Below are 14,795 nucleotides of genomic sequence, written 5' to 3'. Positions count from 1 at the left end.
AAATTCTTACTTGCTGCAGATTTATAGGCCAATTATTACGATAAAACATTAAATATATATTAAACAATGTACAACACATTAATAATCAGCAATACCAGTTAACTAGACCATAATAATGTAAAAACAGAAGAACGTAGTGCTGCAAGCTAAGCAAAATCAACAAGTACATTATTGCTGATGTAGGGCCATGGTTAGGGTTGTCAATGTGGTTCAAGAGTCTGACAGTTGCTGGGAAGAAGTTTTCGCGAACCTGGAAAGTTTTCGTGAACCTGAACCTTCTTCCCAATTGCAGCGGAAGATGAGTGTGGCTATGGTGGAGTGGGTCTTTGATATTAGCTTGATGATTTTTGAGCCAACACTTCCTGTAGATCCCCACGAAGCTGGGGAGGTCAATATCCGTTAGGAACTGGGCAACTAATCACGCCAAGGTGCACTGGGACAAGTACACCACGACCCAAAACATCAACTATTTATTTATTTGCAGATAATGCCAGATCTGCCGAGCATCTTCATCATTGGGTCTTCAAATACCACAAGACGCCACCATTCAGTCTGAAGAAGGGTTTCGGCCCGAAACGTTGCCTATTTCCCTCGCTCCATAGATGCTGCCGCACCCGCTGAGTTCCTCCAGCACTATTGTCTACCTTCGATTTTCCAGCATCTGCAGTTCCTTCTTGACCATTCAGTTCAAGCTTGTCTGCCTTCAGCAACAGACTGGTTCCACTAAGATGCCGGTCAGAACGACATGGGAGATCCTTATTTCCTGTGGCTATCAAACTTCACAACTCCTCCCCACGTGGGGTAGACCGAGACTGAACACTCCCCCCCCCCCCCACCTCCTCCTCAATCTTTGCACATCCCCGAAGCCTTTATTTTCATGTTTCATGCATTTTGTGTTTTTTTATGACTGTTGGCAAATTAATTTACTTCCTGGGATAAAGCTCTATTGTATTCCATTAAAACATGCCTGATTTTAAATGGTGCTTCACAAAAAGGAACTTACCAGAAAATGTGTAGAGCAGCCTCACGCAATGCCACATTTTGGGAGCTGACAGATTCAAAGAGAAATTTCAAAATTTCTGGCCACTGGTTGTTGCCGTCGTCATCTAAATAAAAACAAGCAATATCTTGAGCTTGAAACAGAACAAAACTTTATGCATACAACTCCCTCACTTTTGTTTCGACCACCTGGGAAGTGGCATCTGCAATTATACACAAGATTAATTTATTACATGGAAACTCTAGCATAGATTAAGATCAATCAGTCTTAAAAGCACCTTATTATTGTACATGTTCCATGCTGGTTGCTTCTTTCATTCTTATCGACTCTTTGTGCTGCTTTTCATTAATTTACTTATCCAACCTCCCTAGAAAAGCACCTATACTTTTTGCCTTAACTATTGCACTTGATTTCGTATGGAAAAAGATCTCAGAAATTCAGTATTTATTGTTAATTCTTTACATTTATGATCGTTAGTTTCCATCTGCGCTACATGTAGAGACGCCTTAGAGAAGATCGTATCAGATGAAGTCACCAGATATAGATTTCCTGCAGTCAATCTCAACTGTTTTGATACTGTTCAAGGGAACTGTAAACGATTGGGATACTATTAATATTGTTTCTGGTATTCCATGCCTTGCTTAACTTTGAGACGCTGCAGTGAACTGATCCACACTAAGTTGATGTTGCCATCTTACAAAGACACATCGATAGTTTTGAATGTCCTTTTCTAGACTAATGAGGTTTAACCTCTCGATGATACTGTTACCTTTTAACAAGCATTAATTGAACAAGTGCAAATGTCCACATTTGCTCTGAGCAGCTCAATTAGCATAACATTAGCTGTATGCCTACGGTAATGTGCAGCGCAGAACAGTTCAAAAACAAGCAACCTTACTAACTAATGAAAATAGACAAGAGGAGGAAATAGTAAAGATTTTACAGAAGAGAACCTTGAACAAATTGGTCTGATCCATTGCTTATCCTCCATGTAAGCCACAAGGACAGAGTTCAACTAGTAGGAAGCACTGAGGAGACAAGACTACAGAATATGGAGCAACAAGCAATCTCAAGGAACTCACCCAGTCGAGCAGCTTCTGTGGTGGTGGCGAGGGGGTTGGAGGAATTGCTGACATTACGTGACGGATCCCCACCCAAGTTGGGTTGAAAGGAAGTCCGATGCAAGGTTTTGATTCAAAATGCTGCACCTGGAATCCTTCCAGTTTAACTCCCTAAACTGAACAGTGTTTCAACCCAAAGTGTTGTTAATCCCTTTCTCCCCACAAATGCTGCTCAACCCACTGCATTCCCCAAGCCGATTAGTCAATACTAGGAATCGGTGGATACATGTAACTGTGTAGTGAACCAATAGAAATCTCTAAAAATATTCAGGGGCTTTTTAGGGCTGATGCAGAAAAAATGTTTCTGATCGTGGGGTGATGAAATCTAGGAACAATCAATGCAAGAAGTGAATAATTCTAACAGACATTTCAAAAGAAAACACTTAGCCAAGAGTGCTACAAGAATTGGGACCTTAATACAACATGAAGCGATTGTGCCAAATAGTGCAAATATTCTTCGATTATATAATGGAAAGTCCAATAAAATTTGCCTAATTATATTTAAAGATTCATCATTTCTCTGCTCTTCACCACAAAACAAAATATAGTACTAAGGTAGTTAATCAAAAGTTTAAGTGCCATAGTTGTTAAAATTAGAAGAGAATCACTGAAATGTAATGGCACCCGACTCTTGAGCCATTTGGCCCATTGCTCACACTGGCTCCATATAAAGCAATCTATTCAGTCCAGTTCTCTTTCCCCTTTTTAGCTCTATTTCCCTTCTACATGTAAATGTCCATTCAACAACTGAATCTACTGATTGATTCTGTTTCCAACTTCATTACGGGCAGCAAGTTCCTGGTGACAATCACCCTTAGTGTAGAGGTTCTCACATGCCACCTGCATTGTTCACCCTTCACTTCAAACCAACACCCTCACTCAAGGAATGCTAAAGATTACCGTGTGAATTAAAGCTATTATGCTATTACTAACCTATCAGATTCCTGGAGAGCTCTGCTGCAATATCACAGGTCTTCTTCCTGATGTTCGATGATCCTTCCATCTGGATGCCCAGAAGCAGCTCATGTTTGACACCATTCTGCACCTCAGGGGTTAAACTTGGAAATACCTCTTCAAAAGAAGCAGATAGCATTCGCCGCATTAAAACAGCAGCCATCTGTCTTACCTGAAAAAGAAAGATCCATTTATATGGCCTTTAACAGAAGAGGCTGGGAGATTGTTTGGATGTCTCAAATGATAAGTTAGCCGAAATAACTCTCCAAGTTAACCCACTCATCCGGATTTTGATTCATGGTTCTTAAAAATATCCCTCGAAAATTGATGTTGGATCAGATTTCTCTCAGCCTTTAAATATACTGTACATCACAATCTACTGCATTGTAGTGGCCTGGTCAAGGTCAGGAAAAGACCAGACGCCAGGCGGATTCAAAAGAAGCTTTTTAATTCCAACAGTCAGAGTACACACCACGACACCCTTGTCAGAACCCCTAGGGAGTGTCGTCAGCAAACCCCGTGGCAGACCAACGCCCCTGTCCCTCAATCGGCGAGGGGGATGATCCAAGGAGTGGCCTACCCCCCAGGGACCGCCACAGCATTATGTTATTTCTTACCTATCCTCTGGTTCCATTTCCAATAACTATGAGCCAGCCCTATGACCAATAGAAACAATTTCTCCACAATTGCTCTCAAACTTTGATAGTTTACAACAATGTAGGACTATACTGAAGAAAGACTCAAAATGCGAGAGTAACTCAGGCAGCATCTCTGGACAGAATGGGTGACGTATCGGGTTGAGACCCTTCTCCAGATTGAGATTCAGGGGAAAGGGAGACCCAGAGATATGGAAGATATAGATTTGGATCTGTCTAAATGTTTCAAACAATGATTGTACCTGATTCAACCTGCTTTGGCAGCGAGTTCCAAATATCAACCACTGTGCCAGAAAAACCTTGCCTCTCAAATTATCTTTAAAACTTACATTAAACCTATGCACTCTTATATTTGATACCCCTGCCATAGAAAAAGATTCTGATCATTTACCCCAAGTCTCTCACGATTTTGTACAACCCCTCAGGTAGACCACCCCGCAGCCTTCTTCGTTTCAAGAAAAACAAGCCCAGCTTATGTTCAGAACAGATTTGGACATTTGTTCGCAATGAATTGCAGGTATAAAAAAAATTAAATCCTCATTCATTTGTTTTCTGGATCAGTAAGATGAGACAGGTTTGGACCACTCATCCGACACTAAAAGCTGCCCTAATCTTCTTACTTTTCAATCAAAAATATGAAACGACGGTAAAGATTTTGATAATTACCTCTTCTGCAGCTGCTGAATTCCTGAGCGCCTGCAGAAGGAACGTGACCTTTGATTGTCCAGGAATATTCTCGTAAGTTTCCTGAATAACAGAGGATTAAAAGTATAAAATTATCCATATACCCCAACAAATTTAGTTTTAAATACTACAGGTTCTCATATTAAGGAGAAAAAAAATTGTAATTGCTTCCAAAATTGTGTTTCATTTACACAATACCATAGGTTGGACGAGGGAGGTGAAGTAAGTTTTTTATTACAACTACAGTACACTGAACTCAACAAAATATTTCAAATACTTCAGAACAAGATTAAATAGTACAAACATTAACTGATGTCAGATTTAAAAGTGCGTTTCCCAGTAAAGACTGAAAATTGGAACAATTAAAACATTCTTCTTTAATATTGTAAAACCAGCAACACACGATTCACTTAGAGACAAAATCTGGCTTAACTCAGCGGGTCAGGCAGCATCTCTGGAGGACATAGATTGGTGATGTTTTGACTCAGGACCATTCTTCAGTGAAGTCTGAAGATGAGTCCCAACCTGAAGCATCATCTATCCATGACTTCCAGAGATGCTGCCTGACCCACTTTGTGTTTTATTTGTAAACCAGCATCTGCAAATCATTGTTTCTACTCAATTTACTTATTCCACTTTGGTACAAGCTAATTGATGACTCTGGCACATTGACTAAATCCCTGTCCCTAATGTTGGTGCACCCACTCATTCACCATTAATGCACTGATTTCCATAAACGTCATAATTGCTCCAAATATCTGGAAGAGCATTCAACTGTTCATCTGCCTTAGTAACTACACCAGAATGTATCTGCCTCGGCTACCAATATAAGCAAACTACTGATGAACTATACACCTTTATACTGATTTAAACTGTTCAACATCATGAGTTACTGAGGAAGAGGGAATAAAGAAAATCCAGCAATTAGCTCAGCTTCTAATGCCATCAATTGCACCTATAATCAGGCACTCAATCAGATGTTTCAGTATCGTCATCATCCTTGTTGCATGTGCTTTAATTAGGTAGAGTTATAATACCATCAAAAGACTGATGCCTACAGAACAAAACAGACAAGAAGTGCAAGATTGTTATATAATTGGTTGGATATAACCTAACAAATCCAACTCCTAAACCAGAGATCCATCGGATTAGATGTCTGAATTTCTGCAAAAACCTCCATGTGAATGGATATTGAATGACAACATATGAAACTTAAGGTACACAAAAATGCTGGAGAAACTCAGCGGGTGCAGCAGCATCTATGGAGCGAAAGAAATAGGTCACGTTTCGGGCCGAAACCCTTCTTCATACCGGAGATGAAACTTAAGCATGTGACTGTATTTCGGGAATCCAAAGGAAACAACCTTGAGCAGATTAGGCTCTGCCAGACACTGGACTACTACAATTCACTGAAAAACAAGCACAACTAGCCGTGACCAGCATTTGGTCCAAACAATCAACAATGCTAAAACCATGTTATGAAAAATACCAGTGGATTTATACATGCTGACAACCCATGTATTTTTATCCAGGAACAGGTAAGAAAATTACAAGACTGGAAACGCCAAAAATAATCTGCTGGAGGGACACAGAGGGTCAGGCAGCATTTGTCGGGATGGGGAGGGTGGACAGGCAACTTTGAGTTAGGACCTTTTTTTCTGACTCCAATGCCATTTGCTTTCCCAATGGCAAATTCATCTCTCAGTGGGATGCCAAGTCATCCCATGAAATGCAGAGCACACTTGCTCCCGAGTAGGCCCAGTTGTTTAAAAGACATATTATTGCAAGCAAGCTTTATTTTACTTTAAAGAAGTTGCCCTTTCGCATTATTTTCGGGAGATTCAAAGTACCACACCAATCAAGTCATTTGGAAGTGTAGTAGCTTCCGCAACGGGGGATATGTATGTTAAATTATAGACGGCATGGGTCCACACGCAACAGTGGGTTAGTGAGTAGATAATATGCTTTTGCAATCTTTTGGGGGTCAAAAGTGATCCGGGACACTGGGAATAATTCCTCCACCACTTCAAAATAATATTGTGAATCTTTCAGATTAGTCAGCGAGGCCATTTCACTGCTTCAAGGATCCGGGTTCAATTGCAGCCTTGGGTCCTATCTTTGTGGAGTTTGCATTTTGTTCCGGCAACTGTACGAGTTTTCTCGTATCCATTTCTTTGCCCACTCCAAACACATAATTGCCTACTGTATATAATATTTAGTGTAGATAAGTAGCAAAATTATCCAAGGGCCATTGATGTGGATAAGAGAGAATAAATACCAGGGGTAATAAGAGAATAAAGAAAGGGGAAGGATTTGCTTGCTGAAACCGACAAGGGCCAGACAGACTGAATGGCTTCTTTCTGTGAACTAAGAAACCAAACAGACCTCAATTTAATGTCTAATCTATAGCCTCAGTACTTCATTTATTTCCGAGCAGATATTAAACCGAGGCCTGTTAAGAACAGAAATAGCAGACGGCTTATGTCCCTTTATACCTGTTCTGCAATTCAATATGATCATGACTGATCATGTACCTTAGTATCACTTTCCTGCACTAACCATATATCCCTCAATTCCCTTTGCATCCAAACTCCATTGATCTGTCTTGCAAACAGAGCCTTCAATACCTTCCCGAGCAGTTCATTCTAAAGATTCATAATCCTGTGGATTAAGAAATTCATAGTTTCAATCCTGAATGGCCAGTCCCATATTTTATATCTGTGACCTCCAGGTCTACACATACTCCCAGCCAGGTAAAAAATAACATATCGGCATCTTCTGTTAAACCCATAATTTTGTGTTTATTTGAGATCACCACCCGTTCTCATTCCAGAAGTAATCTGATGTACTCAAATTCACATGCAATAAACACCGTTTGTCTTCCTGAGTACTTGTTGTACCATTTTGTGATATGTACAACTAAATCCCTTTGAACACTTTTCAATCTCCCACTAAATCCCTTTTTCCACTTTATATTCCGTATGCTGTATCCTCATCTAATCATTAAAATGTCTCTATAATTCCACCAGCTCCCCTCCCTCACTCCCCAGGCATTTGGCTGACAAGTTTACTGAGTCATGCCACTGGAAAAAGTCTGGAAACAAAGGTTGTCCAAAGGATTTTGTAAGTGGACCATGATACGGAACAGAACGCTCCAGATTAATTAGTGTCCATGCCACATTTATTTGTCTCAATTGCATCAGCAGTAAAGGAGCTTCAATATCATGCCAAACTGCTGAATAACCATGTGTAGGAAGAAGGGTCTCGACCCAAAACGTCACCCATTCCTTCTCTCCAGAGATGCTGCCTGTCCCGCTGAGTTACTCCAGCATTTTGTGTCTATTTTCTGCTGAATAACCATGTTAGAGCCAGCTAGAGTGGAAATTATTAGGTATTTCCCCTGTCAATCAGGTTTGTTAACCACATCACTATGTGACTGGCTTTTATTTTATGCACAAATAAATGCAGCTATTCTCAACTACATACATTTTGTCCTGGAGAAATTGCCCCCACTTTTATTGGGAAAATATGTTCCAGTTTCTTTTTTCTTGCTTTTTGGGAACAATCTTGAGTAATTTGATTACATTCACTAGAAATCATGTACCCCATATCATCTCCAACTCACTGGCTCCTATAATGCTGTCAATAAGTGCCCTGAAAATATAAATGGAATCATTTCCAGAGTTTAGTCCAATACCCATTTAAAAGCACTGATACACATGAATTGAGGACGGCTTCAACTGTGGTTCACATATTGATGTTGGCTTCAACAATATCTATAAAATCTAATCCTAGCAGTTTGCAAATATGGGCTAAAAAAGGTCCGGGCTAGGAGAAAGATGCAGCATTAACAGATATGGTCAAAAGAAAGCAGAAATTATATATTTTTTCAAATATTTTTTTTAAATGGAAGTGGAAAGTCAGAGGGGTACATCAGGAAAACAGCACACCAACCAATCCAATCACCTGTTCACATCAACTCCATTTTATTCTCCACCCAGTCACATCAACTCCCCTCAGATTCTACCACTCACTTACAGACTCGGGTCAGTGATTTACAGGAGACATTCAACCGACCAACCCACACAGCTTTGGATGTGGGAGGAAACTGGAGCATGCAGAGAAAACTCATGCGGTCACAATGGGCATGTGCCAACTCCACAGACATCACCCGAGATCAGATTTGAACCTGGGTCCCACGTGCTGATCAAGTGCAGGTCTACTAGTAGCAGCACTGTGCCGCCCACATTTACTTGAACATATTGCACTTAAATTACACCACCACTCATTATCAAGGATTAACTGTCCTTGTGTTGTATGATGCCAATGACACCATGCTTCTTTTCAGACTGCCGCATTGTCCACTGATCACTGCTGTAACACCAGAACATAACCCTGAATAAGGAATTTCTAAACAGATGTACAAAAAAAAATTTCTGCCAGGATTACAAAATTCTGATTTCATTAGCTCATCTATTTTGAGATATTATAATCAATTGGCTTTTAAGAATAAATGTGCTGATTATCAGAAGCATTACAACTGATAAAAGACTGGCTTTGATGACAATTCAATACCCAGCAGCAGCTCAGCCTGACTAGACACATGAAGCTGACTGAATCCATAATGGAATTCCCCACCAGGCTTAAGAATAGAAACTCAGTTTTAAGAATGAATGCACAAACTGAATCACAAAGGGCCCTCGCACGTAATTAAAAAAGCCCGCTTGGAACCAAGCCCTGAGCTCTGTATGGAATGAGGCCCATACTATAATGTAGGCCACTAATCCAATGCCACACTGATGGAATGCTGCATTGTTGGAGATGACACTTTCCATTGAAACATTAAAAGGATATCCATTTTACTTTTTTATTGGATGTCACAAGATGCAATTCCAAAGTGTCCAAGTTAAAATGTTGTCCTTAACTTATTTCACCAAAGAATTGTTGGTCTGAAAATTCCCTAAATAAGTAATATACATAACGAACATATTATGAAATTATTTGAAATATTTAGCCATGAAAGATATATTTGCCTTCCTGCTTCAAATCATTCAATTTATATTATTTTATGTCAAGTCCAGTACTTATTGCTTTTCCAACCTTCTGCCCAATTAAGTTCTTAAATGTTCCACATGATGAAGAGTTCAGCTCTGACTTGGAAGTGACGGCAACCCACTCACATGCTGCACATCCTTGAAGGCAGTGGAAATCAAGGATTTGGTAGGTGACAACAAAGCTGCCTCTCATCTACTGCAGTGCATTTGTTGGATTGTAAGCATTGTAGGCGTTGTTCAGTGGAGATTGGATAAAGTAGATGATGGGTGGATGTTGATGAAGCAATGGTTTAGTCTGCACCCATCCAAGAAAGTGGCGAATATTCAATTTTCAGTATAAAAAAACACAAACCAGAGATTGCTTTTAGAAAAGTAAAATATCAAGGAATTTCACACAAAAAGACACCAAATCATAAATAACCAAATCATACAAGCAGAGTTTAGGCAGATTTTCAAAAGTTTTCTTGTAGGTAGATTGAGGAAACGGGGATAAGGAAATTTAGAAAGGTGAAGTCAAGTTCAGACCTGAAGATATCAGCAGCAAAAGATTGATGTTGGTGGAATGTTTAAACCTGAGATGACTGCGAAGGTTGTATTAAAGGTGTACCATGACCTTGGAGAGCTGTATGTCTGAAGATTATACATTTGTGTGCGAGACATTGAGGGATTTGAAAACAGGTGGAAAAATATAAAAATAGAGACATTGTTTAATCAGCAGCAAATGTAGGGCAATGAGTACAGAGGTGATGGACAAACAGAACCTGGTTGGTAGAATATGATTTTGAAGGTATTCAAGCTTGCAAAGAATAGAAAAATCATCACCCACCAGTGGCCTGCAGGATAATCATGCCTAAAAAACATCAAAAACATTGAAGTGCTCAAGCTCCTGGTGTAGGAACTGAATCCACAGCCTTTGCCTCTGATGACAGTACTATTCATTGACAGTTGTAAGACTCTGTCCAATAACCATGTTATCTACATGGTCTGTCAACCTAAAAATGTTGTCCACTAACCTGAGTACATGGATAACAGTAGATGTGTTAATAGTATTTGTGTAGGAAAGAACTACAGATGCTGGTTTAAATCAAAGGTAGACACAAAATGCTGGAGTAACTCAGCGGGACAGACATCGTCTCTGGAGAGAAGGAATGGGTGACGTTTCAGGTCAAGACCCTTCTTCAGACTCTGTTAATAGTATTTTTTGTATATCATGAGGTGGTTCCAAAGAGGCAGGTAAATGGAAGAGATATATTCAATCTGTTCTGCTCTTGAAGATGGTCCACTAGCAAATGTTTTTAAATGGCATTGGAAACCTATTCTGGGCCATATTAAAAGAGATATTACAACTGCAGAAATATACCTTTATTCAATTTCCAGTTTAACACTATTTAGAGGCCATTCTATACATCACCCTCAAACCACAGCTGCCTCTCCAAAAGATCAATCTTAAAATCAAACTGTGGCAATTACCACTGAACCAAATTATAGCAAGGGAAAAGAGTATTGGTTAAAAGCTTAATTATACCTACTAATACAACTATCTACAATGAATGACATTTCAAGCACATCTGTACCTCTGAAGACTACTACCCTCATATCACAAGCTATTGCATAAACAGATAAATTATTGGAATACAAACATTCACTTGGAATAAAATTAGATAAACCTATTGAATGAATGAGTGACAATCCAACAAAATACATGAGTGATTTTTGTGTCTTAGATAAGCACATGCCTTCAGCAAACAATATGCAAAAAAACAACATTATGAACAGAAATCTACATCTCCCACATAACTTATAATTATAAATAATGGAGCCTTGTTTAGTCTTTTAAGTTTACATCAACCCCTTCAAGCCTAAATTAAAAATGATTAAACCAGAACAACAGGTTTACTTACAGTGAGGCACGACTGATTTGACGACAAGGACAATGATTTTTAAATGCCACTATTAAAACAAAATCCTGGTTTAACCAGTAACCAAGTCTACCTGGGCCAGGTAACCCTTTTAGCAACCAAGAACAATGGGCTATCCCCATCCCTCAATTTCCCCCCCACAGATCCTTGTCGTTATTTCTTATGTACATAACCGATCCCCCTTTCATTATTAATATTTGTAGACGTTTAAATCGTCACTTCAATAGATTCGTGCAACTTAACTTCAATACATACATTACACTGTCTTACATGTTTGTGAAATATACTCTTGCAAAATCGTTTTTGAAATATACTCTTTTAAAATCGTTCTTGAAGAATGGGTGTGGCTGAAAGTATTGTCATTTTAATGATTGGTGGCGTATGAAACAGTTCATGAGAAGGAGGAACATACTGATTTTTACAGTACGCCTGAACTCTCCACATCAGCTCCCAGCCTACCTTTCAGACAGTGCAACCCATGCATCAAAAACAGAAGCTCGTCTGCGAATATTTCAACCATGCTTGTTGAAGTGCCTGTCAGCGAAGATAGTTCGCTTCATCAAAAACGCTTTTAATTTCGCAGACGTAAACGTCCCCGGACAGCCACCGCTGGGGTGGACTGCAGCTGGAGGCGGCTTTACATATGGACACATCCTCACCCAAAGCACTGCATGCAGCATGGACCCCATGCAACGCCGGTGCAGGCCCACGTGGGAAGGCCGGGCCGGGCCGGGCCTCACACCCAACTGCTTGCCACGGGGAGGAGAGCCCCGGCACCTCTTGTGTGATCACAGACAGGCCCCAGCGGGCCCCTACAACCCGATCCGGACCAGGCAAAGCTCTTCCGCCCGCCTGCAGCCCACGCCGCCCAGCTCTACTCACCTCGGCCTGTTTCCTGACAGCGTTGTCAGGGCTGAGGAGGTTGCTAAGCAAGAGATAGAACTGCTGTTGCTCCGCCATTGAGCCGAGTGTGTGAGAAAGAGAGAGAGGGAGTGGGGGAGGGAGAGAGGGAGGTCGGCTCAGCTGACCTCTGACACCCGGGCGCCGGAGTCCTCCTGCCAATCGGAGTGTCCCGGGTAACGCCCGACCCGCGTCGCCCGTGGCGTCAGCACGCCGGGGACGGGGACGCGACGCGGCGGGGCGGGGCGAGTGTGTTTCCCGCGCGGCCGTGGTGGCGACTGCGGGCAAACGACCGCGCGCTCAGCGAGGCGCCCGCCGTCGCCATGGAGACGGGCCGCAACGTCCGGGAGGTTGAGAGGAAAAGGGGTGTTCGTGGGAGATGCGCATGTGCGCGGCTCAGGTCGATGAATGGGCGAAGACGCGGGGATCCGACGCCGCGGTGCCGCCACCGATTGGCTGAGGCGCAGCGCGCCAGAAATGACCTTGCGCCCATTCGAAAAACAACGTGGCGCGAGTGCAATGATGTCATCGCAGCAACAGGAGCCCCCCCCCTCCGGTGCTATAGAGCGCGGGAAATGTGCAGGAAGGAACGGCAGATGCTGGTTTACAATGAAGAAAGACAAAATGCTGGAGTAACTCAGCGCGTCTGGAGAGAAGGAGTGGGTGACATTTCGGATCAAGACCCTTCAGACAGAGTCGGGGGAGGGGGAGACGAGAGATATGGAGGGGTAAGGTGTGAAAGCAACAGATCAAAACAGTGGATGGTCAAGGAAATGTAGAATGGTTCATTGTTGGCTGAGGGGAAGTTAACAACGAGGCATACAATCAGTAAAATTAATTAGGAGGCCAGTGAAACTCGTCAGAGAACTAGGGAGAGGGAGAGGGAAAACAAGGGTTATTTGAAGTTAGAGAAATCAATATTCCACTGGGTTGTAAGCTGCCCACGCGGGAATGTGGTCTGTGTGCATACATTTCAAGTCAATTATATTTCTATAGCACTTTTAAAAACAACTCTCGTTGACCCAAGTGCTTTACATTAATGCAGGTACTAACGTGCTACAAAAGAGTGGTACATAGATCAACAATACATACATACAGCACTCCCTCAGAGGACCTCAAGAAAGGCTTGAGAGTAAAAATTAGTTTTAAGTCTCGACTTAAAAGAGTTGATGCAGGGGGCAGTTCTGATGGGAAAAGGGACGCTGTTCCATAGTCTAGTTGCTGTAATCGCAAAAGCGCGTTCGCCCCTGAGTTTATGCCTAGATCGCGGGATGATCAGTAACCCCACGTCGGCCGATTTGAGGGACCTATATTTAAGAGGGAGTTAGATGTGGCCCTTGTGGCTAAAGGGATCAGGGGTTATGGAGAGAAGGCAGGTACAGGATACTGAGTTGGATGATCAGCCATGATCATATTGAATGGTGGTGCAGGCTCGAAGGGCCGAATGGCCTACTCCTGCACCTATTTGTCTATGTTTCTATGACCTGGAGGTGGTATGGTGGGTAAGCAGATTTTCGCTGTAGGTGGGGGCAAGCCCGTTAAGGGCTTTGTATAGGGAGGTTTCACGGCAGACGGGTCACGACCCATGACCCGTACTGTTGCTACGCTACTCCAAATGGATTACACACGATGTACTGCAGGTAGGCACTTCCCTTTGTTTCCAGCGTAGCGGGCCCGTTAAAACCCGCTGAAATGGTCAATTATTGCGCTGTAAATAATTATGGAAATCGGGATAAGCGTGAGAGACATTTAGCCTACTTCAGAATTCCAAAAGTGAAGAGAAATGACGGTAGAGAGCTGAAGGGACAACAACAGCCAGAATGCTTGGCGAACATTGGCCGTTTGCTCACTGCATTTCATCAAGTAAGGCATTATTTGTGTTTTTTCTTGATTCCTTTGGCATCTAAAAAGTTTCAGAAGTGATAAATCTGGCTGTAATTTTTTTTAATCGCCCATGGTTCTGTGGGTTTTTACATACAAAATGAAAACGCATCTGAAGAAAAATTTACAGCCAGATTTATCACTTCTGAGAATTTTTAGATACCAAAGGAATCAAGAAAAAACACAAATAATGCCTTACTTGATGAAATACAGTGACAATTCCCAATATTTTCAATGTTTACCAAGCACTTTAGCTGCTATTGTCCCTTCAGTTCTCGCTTCTCTATACCTTCATTTCGCTTCACGTTTGGAATTCTGAAGTTGGGTACATGTCTCTCACACTTACCCCGACTCCCACAATTTTTTTCAGCGCAAAAATTCAACGGTTTTTAACAGGTAGGAAAGTGCGCGTTTCTAGCATTAATAACATATACCGGAAGTGACGGATGTCTTCCAGTTGGATTTAGCGGCTCCGTGCGTTGAGCCCTCTGACCCAGTGACCTTTCGTGCAACCCCCCTATACATATAGAAGGAGCTTGAAATTGTAAAGGAAGTTGCAGTAATCAAGGCCGGAGGAGATAAATGAGTGGATGATCTTTTCGAGGTCGTCAAATTGGAGGAATGAT

At 41.7% G+C, this 14,795-nt stretch overlaps 1 protein-coding gene across 1 annotated transcript in view; it reads right to left on the bottom strand.

Moving 5' to 3' along the window:
• ipo5 (importin 5) overlaps positions 1–12,482 on the bottom strand; it is a 57,617-nt gene extending 45,135 nt beyond the window's left edge. The window contains exons 1-4 of the mRNA XM_033023058.1: positions 12,271–12,482; positions 4,398–4,478; positions 3,055–3,247; positions 1,004–1,106 (exon numbers count right to left, since the gene is read on the bottom strand). Of these exons, the coding sequence (XP_032878949.1) occupies positions 1,004–1,106; positions 3,055–3,247; positions 4,398–4,478; positions 12,271–12,348 (455 nt within the window). The 5' untranslated portion in view covers positions 12,349–12,482. The remainder of the gene's footprint in view (positions 1–1,003; positions 1,107–3,054; positions 3,248–4,397; positions 4,479–12,270) is intronic.
• Between the last annotated feature and the right edge of the window lie 2,313 nt (positions 12,483–14,795).

Source organism: Amblyraja radiata, chromosome 6 (genome assembly GCF_010909765.2).
Source record: "Amblyraja radiata isolate CabotCenter1 chromosome 6, sAmbRad1.1.pri, whole genome shotgun sequence".
Taxonomy (NCBI): domain Eukaryota; kingdom Metazoa; phylum Chordata; class Chondrichthyes; order Rajiformes; family Rajidae; genus Amblyraja; species Amblyraja radiata.
Note: the sequence above shows the minus strand (reverse complement) of the source record. Positions and strands in the feature narration are given on the sequence as shown.